Source organism: Notolepis coatsorum, assembly GCF_963971535.1.
Source record: "Notolepis coatsorum genome assembly, chromosome: 5".
Lineage (NCBI taxonomy): Eukaryota > Metazoa > Chordata > Actinopteri > Aulopiformes > Paralepididae > Notolepis > Notolepis coatsorum.
This window is the reverse complement of record NC_140169.1, coordinates 150,930,499-150,942,185: the sequence shown is the minus strand read 5'-3', so window position 1 is coordinate 150,942,185 and position 11,687 is coordinate 150,930,499. Positions and strand designations below refer to the sequence as shown.

The following is an 11,687-nucleotide window of genomic DNA, read 5'->3' as shown; positions in this document are numbered from 1 at the left end:
GAGAGAGAGAGAGAGAGAGAGAGGGGGGTGATATTGAGAGACACATCAACTCACATCAAAGCATTGCTGGGGTGGGGGGGGGGTGGGGAGAGAGACAGAGACAGAGAGACAGAGAGAGACACAGAGACAGACACAGAGACAGAGACAGAGACAGAGAGAGAGAGAGAGAGAGAGAGAGAGAGAGAGAGAGAGAGAGAGAGAGAGAGAGAGAGAGAGAGAGAGAGAGAGAGAGAGAGAGAGAGAGAGAGAAGAGAGAGAGAGAGAGAGAGAGGGGGTGATATTGAGAGACACATCAACTCACATCAAAGCATTGCTGGGGTGGGGGGGGGGGTGGGGAGAGACAGAGACAGAGAGACAGAGAGAGACACAGAGACAGAGACAGAGACAGAGAGAGAGAGGAGAGAGAGAGAGAGAGAGAGAGAGAGAGAGAGAGAGAGAGAGAGAGAGAGAGAGAGGAGAGAGAGAGAGGGGGTGATATTGAGAGACACATCAACTCACATCAAAGCATTGCTGGGGTGGGGGGTGGGGATGGGATGGGGGGGGGGGTTACTAACACCTGTATGTATGCCTAACAGATCTAACAATGTGCATTGAGCCATGCCACATCAAAGCACATCAAAAGACACAACGTGGCTACTGGCTAGTGCTACTTCAATCAAGGTCATTTACCATGCTGCATTGAGACCAGATCAAAGACCACGTGGCGATATCATGCATGCAGTCACAAAACATTCTAATTCTAATTGTAATTTTATATGTACTATTATTATGCATAGCCTACCCAGTCTCCTGTTGTACGGCCAAACACCTTCACGTTCGTGCATGGGTTCATCATCGTCCATGTCGTCTTCCATGTCCATTCTGCCTGGACCTATAAAGATATATATATAATAAATCACAGTTAGCATCAATGGTCAAACATTCAATCATAAACCAGGCCATATCTAGGCCGTGCACTTTGCTTTTCATGACATTGACTAAACACATGCATATATTCGCGTTACTGTGTATACCCCGCGTTACAGACGCAATATAGCGACACAATAATAATAATTCATTGATTTTTATAGCACTTTTCAAAGACCCACATTCGCTGATCATATACATACGATTCACATGCATATATTAGCTTGCAATGTATCTACAAACATTCGATCATACGAGATACATTCACGCACATGGATTCAATAAACACATGCATATATATATATATATATATATATATATATATATATATATATATATATATATATTCGAGTTACACATGCCTTGAATTGACCATTTATTGAATTGAAATTACCTGGCATCCACTCGTCAATATCATCAGCGATGTCGATATCAGACTCATCCGAGGTGTGGGAGGACGGCGGCGACACATGCCGGGTCTTCGCAACCCGCTTCCTTGTTGCTCTGACCGGGAGTGGCGCGATCGTTACCGGAGAGCCGGTGGCAGCGGCCACGACCGGAGAACTGATCGGTGCCGGCCTCACCTGAGGCGGAGGTGCACGGCTTGTACCCGCTGTAGCTGCGGTAACCGGGGCCCCAACCCGCTTCTTTGTGGCTCTGACCGGGAGCGGCGCGATTTGTTACCGGAGAGCCGGTGGCAGCGGCCACGACCGGAGAACTGATCGGTGCCGGCCTCACCTGAGGCGGAGGTGCACGGCTTGTCCCAGCGACAGCTGCGGTAACCGGATCCCCAACCCGCTTCTTTGTGGCTCTGACCGAGAGCGGCGCGATCGTTACCGGAGAGCCGGTGGCAGCGGCCACGACCGGAGAACTGATCGGTGCCGGCGGAGGTGCACGGCTCGTCCCAGCGGCAGCTGGTGGAACCGGGGCCTGGGTGAACGGCAGTGTAGTCTGGATGTATCGGTCCGGGAGTTTGCCTCTCCTAACCGACTTCCTCGTTCTCCGCATTGTGAATACCTACGCTCAACTATGTACTATAAAAACAGCTATGAAAATCTACTAACTAGTGTTACTAAAACACGGACTAAGCACTTATCTAAAAGTGCTGTACTTGCTACAGTACTGCAACTAATATTACCTGGTACTACAAAAGAAAATAAGTATTACAAAATGAAGAAAATATATTATCAATCACTACTACTACTAGAAATACTATCACTACTACTATCAATGCTAAATGCTCAAAATCAAATCAAATCAAAACGCTAATCTCTCTCTATCTCTCTATCTATCTATCTATCTATCTATCTCTCTCTCTCTCTCTCTCTCTCTCTCTCTCAATGATAACTGTATTCACAAAATCCGAAGACGCACTGAGCTCACGCTGTGTGTGCTCAGGTTAAATATCAGGTGGGCAGGTCAAGATCGTCACGATCTTTACTATCGACCAATCACAGCAGAGATCCATCATCCTTATAATAATGCAGGTAGATTGACTGATAACATTATACATGTGTTACAACATAGGGCTATACTGCCACCTAGCGGAATCGAGCGAAGTTGCATGTCTAGACGTTCAGAAATGTGGTAGCAAGATGGCCGCCGATGTCTAGTTCACAAAAAATAAAAATAAAAAAATCCGAGAAATCTCGTGAGTGGCACGCAACCACCTAAAAAAAACCAGAGAAATCTCGTGAGTGGCACTCAAAGTGTTAAGAGGCGAGTCGGGTGGTTCGTTGATGTGATTGTGGCCGTATTAATGGTTATATTTAATGCGGTAATATTGTGTATGACGATGTTGTTATGGAGAAGCAGTCGCAGGTTGATGACGTCATAGTGTGGAGAGGAGTTTTTGGACATCCTGGCTATTGAGCCGGGCGGAGAAAGGGTCAAAGCGAATTGGTTTAAGATTCATGTTGATCTGTGTAACGGCGTTGGTATATTAGAATGTTTTAAATTCTTTTACGATAGTTTGTTCTTTTAAAATAGTTTGTTGTTTAGACATGTGTAGGTTGTTTGGAGATATTATTGGCACTGAGCGGATTGAATGAAATGTGCGGATCCCGGCCGCGGGTGGATCATCACATGACGCGCGGATCTTGGAGTGTGGAACATCACATTAGGCTGGCTAGGCTGTTAGCTTGCATGCGGCTATTTTGTGAGTTTGCGGGCGACATGTGTTATGATTAGAGTTTTGAAAGTGATGGTTAGGAAGTGTCAGAGAGCGCGGTGGATGTCGTGGCATTATATTAGGACGAAACGGGGTGTTTTGTGATAATAGTTGTACGTTGTCGCGGTATACATCGGTTGCTGTGCGTTTGCGCTACTGCGCATGCGCGTTACAACGCGGTTCGCTGTTTTTCATTTCATTCGCTCGGAGGACGACAAACGGGTGAGGAAATATTTGGCATTGTGTTAAAATGTTTGTATTTGTATATTGATATTGTATGTTTGTGTAACAAGGGGAAGAGATGTAAAATGTATGATGATTAGATTATGGGAGGAGGTCAATAAGGGTTTACTTAGACTGCACACAATGCAGTGAGTGGATCAGTAAAGAATGGATACATTGCCTATGATAAGCTAGCATTCACAAACTAGCTGCTCTGGGTGATTGTATTATTAATAATAGGGACATATACACATTAGACACAAGTGTATATTCTTGACCAAGGGGGGTTTGATTGATTGAAAACAGTACAGCTCAATACATACACTTGTTAAGGGGATGCAGACCAGAGACAGGGTCCCCCGTTTTCAATTCATCATAAACATTTATGACATACATGACATGCAGATAATCAGTAATTTGAGAGTAGCAATAGGCTGGATTTGGACAGGTGCTCTACACTGAAAATGACATGTTGCTTGCATTGTATTTAATTGATACAGCTACATTAGAATCATATGTCACATATGTACCGAGTTAACGTTCCCAGAACGTCCGGTTTACAGTTTTTTGAGTCTTAGCATATTTGGAACTAACCACTAATGATGTTTTACTACATGAGTGATGCTTATATTATGTTGTTGTGTAAAGATGTGATTTATATCTGTCTAGAGTACAATTATTTTGGGAGTCTGTTTATGCTTGTGTACTTTGTTAAAATATTTAATAACGTTGTTGGCTTAAATAGGATGATGTTTATGTTAATGGTTGCTGCAAGTCTTTAAATCATGGGGGTGATAATTTAATGATGTAGGCTTGTTAGCGTATATTTTGTTGCATTGCTATGTTGAATTTCTGTTTATGCTTGTGTAATTGGTTAAATCCATTGGTTTACATAGGCTGTTGTTTTATATTAAGATTGATTGCAAGTCCTTGAGTCACAATAGGATAATTTAATGATGGGGACTTGTTTATATGCTGTTTTGATGACTGAATGATTGTGTTTTTGCAGTAATTGTAATGATTTGTTATGTAGTCTGTAATTTTTCTGTGTTTGGCTGTTAGAGACAGGCAAGTGTGTTACTTTTAGACTCCAGGGGGACAGCTGCCTCTGGGGGATGAAAGGTGTAAATTAACCCTATTGCTTTGCAGGAAATGAAAAGGGCCAATAAGGTCTAAATAGAGAATGTGGGCTCAGGTCACGGGAAGCCACGGGGGATGCTAAAACCTGTTGTTTATGGTCGCTGTTACACTCACAAGAGGGACCTAGAATATCTTTACAGCAGGAAGTTGATAACGTTATATGCCCAAGGGGGGTCAAGCGGGGCAGCTGTTGTTTACAGTGGCTGTTTTACGATGGGGTGACGGAGCAGGCCTGGTCAGATTAGATGCAACAGGAGAGAGGTCACAGCTGGTGAAGATAGGGGGGTAGGGTCAGAGTGTGATAACAGATGACAGCTATTTTTACAACAGGGGCACAGGACGTGGTTGTAAGGGGTCAATACAGGATCAAAGGCAGCATGAGGGTGGCAGGAAGATAAGGTGCTGATTCAGGACAGCATGAGGGGGACAGGAGGTGACAGGAAGATGTGACAGGGGGCTAATTCAGGAAACAGCTGAGAAGGGCGAGCAAGAAAAATCATTAAGATAATCATTCAATTGGATTATGACTTTTGAATGGCTAACTATTTGGTTAGAGGGAATAGCGGTAGACTCTCAGGGTACTAGGAATGCTTTGAGGTTCTATCGTTGAGAGGGAGTTCCTAGACTCTTTCTTTTTTTTAAATACTTTATTTCTCAGTTTACTAGACAAGAACAGACAAACAAAAAGGAGGAGACAGAACAAAAATAAACAGACATAACAAAACTAAAAAAAAACGAAAAGGACTGCCAGACAGGAAAATAAAATAACAGTGTGACTTAACTCAAAGCATTAAAGTGTGTTGTATAGCCAGGTGTTACAAGGTGCAGGTCAAACATGATATACAGGGGTGAGTCTCTGCAGAGTGCAGTTATTTGTCCTTCAGATAGTCAATGAATGGGCTCCATATGTCCGAAAACCTGTTGTGCTCTTTGGATCTGTAATAGCGGATCCTCTCCATCTGTATGATTATGATCATTTCATTGAGCCATTTCTGGAAACACGGGGGTGTAGGTGATTTCCAATCGGTTAGAATAATTTTTTTTGCAGCTACCATGCCGAGCATTAGTGTCTGTTGTTCCTCCCTCGTGTACCTTAAGGCAGTCTCTGAACACCCAAAGAGTGCCAACTCTGGATCAGGGGGAATGTCCTTTCCATAGACCCTGGAAAACCACTGGAATATTTCACCCCAGAATTTTTGTAAATGAGGACAGAGCCAAAAGAGATGTGTTAAAGAGCCCTCTGCAACTTTACACCTGTCACATAATGGAGAAAGAGATGGATAAATTCTGTGTAGTTTGGTCTTTGAATAGTGGAGTCTATGGATGACTTTAAATTGAATCAATTTGTACCTAGCATTGATCGAGCAAGTTTGGATTCTAGTCAAACCTTCATTCCATATGTTCTCAGACACCTCTAGATTCAACTCAGTGGACCAGGCATCTCTCAGATGGTCAGTGGACACAGAGGTGGAAAACAGGGACATAAAGCGAGATATCAGGTGTCTGGAGTCTGGAGGGAGCTTCAGGAGATCGTAGAATGGGCAATTCTCTGGCATGGTTTCAAAATGTGGAATTTTTTCTTTGACATAGTGTCTGATTTGGAGATATCGAAAAAAGTGGGAGTTAGGAATGTTAAATTTTGTTTTCAGTTGGTCGAATGATGCAAACTGTTTGTCTATGTACAAGTCTCCAAGGGTCGTGAGTCCCTTGTCCCTCCAGACAACAAATGCCCCATCTGTCCGAGATGGCAAAAAGGAGTGGTTATGACATATAGGGGTATACATACAGACATTTGGTGGCTTGTGAACACCTCTTATCTGATTCAAAATCCTAAGTGAGTTCCTTAAGATAAAATTGTCACCAATTAGCTTTTGAGGGGATTCTGTTTTAGAAAAAAGTAAAGTACAGAGAGAGGAGCCTTTTACTGCTGTGGCTTCAATGTTTAGCCACAGGGGGGAATTATTAGATGGTGTCTCACCCGAGAGTCCCCTCTGCCAATAGGTCAGAGCTCTAGCATTGGCTGCCCAATAATAATTCCTGAATGCAGGGAGGCCTAGGCCTCCCTCCTGTGTTGGCTTCTGCAGATGCCCTTTTGATATGCAATGGGTTTTATATCCCCATACAAATGGGAAAATAATAGAGTCTAGTGTCTTAAAGAATGCTGCAGTGAGGAAGATTGGCAGATTTTGAAATAGATACAAGAATCTAGGAAGAGACACCATCTTGATTGCGTTAATACACCCCACCATAGATAAGGGCAGGGTCCTCCACTTCTCTATGTTGAGTTTTAACTTTGTGAGCATGTCAGCATAGTTAAGTTTAAATAAGAGTTTGGGATTTCTAGATATTCGGAGTCCTAAATATGAAAAATGGTCATTTACTACTTTAAATGGTAGAGCCTTAAGAAAGTCTGAGTTCAGGCCGCCCGAGAGAGGCATGAACTCACTCTTACCCCAATTGATTGTGTAGCCAGAAAGCTTACCAAATGATTCAATGAAATCTAACAAGGGAGGAACAGAGGTTTCTGGGTCTGAAAGATATAACAATGTGTCATCAGCGTAAAGGCTCACCCGGCTTTCCATGTCCCCTATCTTAATGCCTCTGATATTGGGGTGGCTCCTGATTCCTATCGCGAGGGGCTCCAGAGCAACGTCGAATAGTAAGGGAGAAAGCGGATCGCCCTGTCGGACCCCACGTTGCAAGTCAAAAGGTCCAGATTTATCATTATTAGTGAGGATGGAGGATGTCGGGCAGAGATATAGTATTTTGACCCATGCAATAAAAGAGTCTCCAAATCCAAATCTTTTAAGTGCCTCGAGCATGTAGGGCCACTCTATTTGATCAAACGCTTTGGCTGCATCTAAGGACAAAATGGCCGCTCTGGAGTTGTCCTCGTGGTTGGTATAAACATTGTTCAGGAGCCGACGCACATTACAAAATGAAAATCTGCCTGGGATAAACCCTGTTTGGTCAGGGTGTATAATTGATGGAATATGTCTCCCTAATCTATTGGCTAATACTTTTGTGATCGATTTTTGATCAAAATTAAGGAGGGCGATGGGCCGGTAGCTCCCAGGCTCTGTTTCCTCCTTGCCCTTCTTCAGTAAGATACATATATTTGCTTCATACAGAGAGTTCGGAAATCTGTTATTCTTAATGGAGTCATTGATCATTCTGAGTAGGATTGGGGCAAGTGTCTTGTGAAATGTCTTGTAAAATTCACAGCCAAATCCGTCTGGGCCTGCTGCCTTACCAGAGGGGAATGACTTAATTGCCTCAACTAGCTCACTCTCTGAAAAATCTGAATCGAGTTCTAACCTGGATGACTCATCCAGTTTTGGCAGGTTGAGAGAGTCAAAAAAAATTGTAAAGTCTGCGTTAGTGGCCTGAGACTTTTGTATAATTCTGAATAAAATTCTTTAAAGCGGTTGTTTATTTCCTTAGGGTTAGTTAACAAATCACCTGTTTTAGATACAATTTTGTGGATTGCACGGCTCGCCTGTGCTCCTTTCAACTGTCTGGCCAACAGCCTCTCTGGTTTGTCGCTCAGTTCGAAATGTCTCTGTTTGAGCTTCAATAAGAGTTTACCGATGTTTCCACTAAGAATGCGGTTATATTCATACTTTAAATTCAAGATCTTATTATAGTCTTCTTGCAAAAGAGAGTTCCTGTAAGTCTGTTCAAGGGTCGGAAGTGTGTTTTCGATTTCCACCAGACGATGGCGCTGTTCCCTTTTTTTTGAACTTTCAAAGGAAATTATATGACCTCTCATTACTGCTTTAAGAGTCTCCCAGAGTATGGAGTCTGAGACCTCCCCTGTGTCATTGAACTCAAGGAATTCCTCCAAGTGAGCTGTCATACAATTAATAAACTCTTGGTCTGTGAGCAGCCACGGGTTAAAACGCCAACAGTAGCTTTGTTTGGGCAGAGCAAGCTTTATTTCTAGTGAAACTGGACTGTGATCCGATATTATTATATTATGATATTTGGTATTCACAATGTTAGTTATTAATTTTGCATCCACTAAAAAATTATCAATTCTCGTGTATGACTTATGGACATGCGAGAAAAACGAATAGTCTTTGTCCGTTGGGTGTTGTAGTCTCCAGATATCTACTATGTTTCTAGATTTAATTAAATTATTTAATGTTAGGACAGAAGCTATTGCTGATGGGGTGCGGGAGGAGAGTCTATCCAGATATGGGTCAAGGTAGCAATTAAAGTCTCCACCCATTAATAAATTAGTGGTGCCTAGGTCTGGAATTAAATCAAATACTTTGCGGAAGAAATTTGGATCATCAGTGTTTGGGCCATATATGTTCAGTAAAGTGATAGGGAACGAATGTATGTTTCCAGTAATCATAATATACCTGCCATTTGGATCTGTGACTATTGAGGAAAGCTGGAATGGGATATTCTTGCGAAAAAGAATAGCGACACCTCTAGCTTTGGATGTGAAAGGTGACTGGTAAACTTGAGATATCCAGTTAGCCCTCAGTCGCCTCTGTTCTGTAGCTTTTATGTGAGTTTCTTGTAGAAACATTATGTCAGCGTTAAGAGACTTTAAATGCGCAAACACTTTGCCCCGCTTTAGAGCTTGCCCAAGACCGCGTACATTCCACGAGACCAACGTTATGTTATTCATATCTGTCTGATTTATACGAGTGGATCCTGACATGTAGGCTATACAATTGAAATAATGAGAACAGCCTGGAAAAGCACACTAGAATGAAAATTAAACAATGAGTCTGGCAGCTCTGGACAACATTCAACACAAATACACCCCCCCCCCCTCTCGGTTGTGTAGAAGTCCATTGCCTCCGATGCTTCGGTGAAGGAGTGAGTCTTATCCTTGAAGGTGATGAGCAGCTTAGCAGGGTGAGCCACCCCGTAGTGCAGTTTTGTTTTGCGTAAGAGTGATCTGAGCTCATCAAAGGAGGCTTGCTGCTTGCGTTGTTCTGCTGTGGCATCACGGAATATGCTGATTTTGTCCTTTGTACTGTAGCCCGCCTGGCTCTCTAGCTTTCCCACCGGCAAGACGCACAACCGTCTGTCTTATATCAGAGTTGTTGAGTTTAGCGATTAGGCATCGCGTCTTGCCTTTATTTGCTCCGATGCGGTGAGCGATATTGACCAAGTGAAGTGGACGTCGTAGATCTTGACCAAAAAGTTCGCTCAGCATTTCGTTTACAAACAGTGTTGGGTTGCCTTGTTCTGTTCCTTCTGGTAGCCCAAAGATTCTCACGTTGAGTCTTCTGCTGTGGTCCTCCAGCGATTCCGTCTTCTGTTTTAATGATTTAACTTCCTCAGATAGTGATTTATTCTCCGCTTCCAGTTGTAACAGCCTTTGATCAAGTGTCATGGAGAGGGACCCTGTCGGCCACCCGCCCCCTGCGGACGGGTGTCCCCCAGGGCTCGGTTTTAGGACCCCTTCTCTTCTCCCTCTACACTAAATCACTGGGTAACATTATCACGTCTCATGGCTTCTCCTACCACTGTTATGCCGACGATACTCAACTCTTCCTCTCCTTCCCTCCCTCAGATATCCACGTCTCTGAGCGGATCTCGGCCTGTCTGTCTGACATCCTGGATGACGACCAACCACCTCAAACTGAACCTAAGCAAAACAGAATTGCTCCACCTGCCGGCCAAATCCTCCCCCCTGACTGACCTTTCCATCACAGTCGAGAATGCAGCTGTGACCGCGTCCCCGACCGCCAAGAACCTTGGTGTTGTCCTCGACGACCAGTTGAACTTCTCTGCTCACATCGCAGCGACAACCAGAACCTGCCGATTCCTCCTGAGCAACGTCAGAAGGATCCGCCCCTTCCTGACAAAAGAAGCCACCCAACTCCTCGTCCAATCAACAGTCATCTCCCGCCTCGACTACTGCAACGCACTGCTCGCTGGACTCCCGGCCACTGCCACTAAGCCTCTTCAACTCATTCAGAACGCAGCGGCCCGCCTGATCTCAAACCTACCGAAGTCGGCCCATGTCACCCCACTTCTTAGGGACCTGCACTGGCTCCCCATTGCTGCACGAATCCGCTTCAAGGCCCTCGACCTAGCATACCGTGCGGCAAAGGGAACTGCTCCCGCCTACCTCCGGTCAATGGTCTCTAACTACACACCCTCAAGACCCCTACGCTCTGCATCTTCTGGCCGCCTCAGACCTACTCCTATCCAAGCTCCGGGAGGGTCATCAAAGAGAAGTCGCCTATTCTCAGTCCTTGCCCCACAATGGTGGAATGAACTACCCACCCCAGTTAGGACAGCCGAAACACGTCCAATCTTTCGCCGTCGACTAAAGACGCACTTCTTCAACCATTATCTGAATTAAAAAAAGAAAAAAAGAAAAAAAAAATCTAACCCTAACTAACCATACTGTCATGCACTTGTCCTAATAAACTAACCTACACTGTAGCACTCAACACTTTGATGAACATTGTTACTCAGCTGATAGAGTTGTGCCCTTCCTGATGGCTTGTCCTACAGAACTTGTAAGTCGCTTTGGATAAAAGCGTCAGCTAAATGACTAAATGTAAATGTAAATGTAAATGATCAGTGTCGTTGGCAGCCGTCTCAAGAGAGTCAATCTTGTCCAGGCATGATGTTACCTTTAGCTGGATTTTGTTTAGATGATCCTTGATCGGCTTTAGATTGGTTTCGAGTCCTGTAGCAAGTTCTTCTCGTACAATTGTTCTCATGAGCACCGCTAGGTCAGCGTTCTCCATTGTGAACTTTGTTTGTGCACGCGTGGACATGTGTTTGTTCAAGGACGATTAGATCGTTTTGAAAGAATCTGCTTACAAAATAAAAGGAGCTGATAAATGTCGAGGTGAAGTCAACTTAGTTTCTGTTCATTATGGGTTCAAAAATAGTGATAATTCGAGGGTTTGCTGCGACACGACGCAAGCTGTGTTCAGTCCATGCCACCGGAAGTCATTCCTCTCCCTTCCTAGACTCTTTCTGACAGTGGGTAGGAGTCTAAGTGGAGTATATTGGATTAGCCTGAGGTTGAGAGCAGGGAAAGCTGAGAGTGGGAGCAGGCAGGGAGACTAACCAGTGTCTTGTCCAGTGTCTTGTCTGTGGTTGATTAACAAGTTGTATGGGAGAGGGTTGAAAGTATTTGTTTGTGAGATGTGTGTTATATGTTGGAAGAGATGGTGGTTGGAATGGTCGGAGTGTCTGTGAATGATGAGTGTGGTCTGTTATTGTCTATGTTTTTTCTTTTTAGGGAATGATTGAG

General features: G+C 44.0%; 1 protein-coding gene across 1 annotated transcript in view; it reads right to left on the bottom strand.

Annotated features, from left to right (window-relative positions):
- The window catches only part of LOC311228426 (solute carrier family 15 member 1-like), a gene marked incomplete at both ends in the record, with an annotated part of 172,677 nt that overhangs the window by 60,181 nt on the left and 100,809 nt on the right, over nucleotides 1-11,687 (bottom strand). Inside the window, 3 exons of the mRNA XM_084314333.1 lie at nucleotides 1,301-1,410; nucleotides 1,491-1,820; nucleotides 4,853-4,911. Of these exons, the coding sequence (XP_084170459.1) occupies nucleotides 1,301-1,410; nucleotides 1,491-1,820; nucleotides 4,853-4,911 (499 nt within the window). The remainder of the gene's footprint in view (nucleotides 1-1,300; nucleotides 1,411-1,490; nucleotides 1,821-4,852; nucleotides 4,912-11,687) is intronic.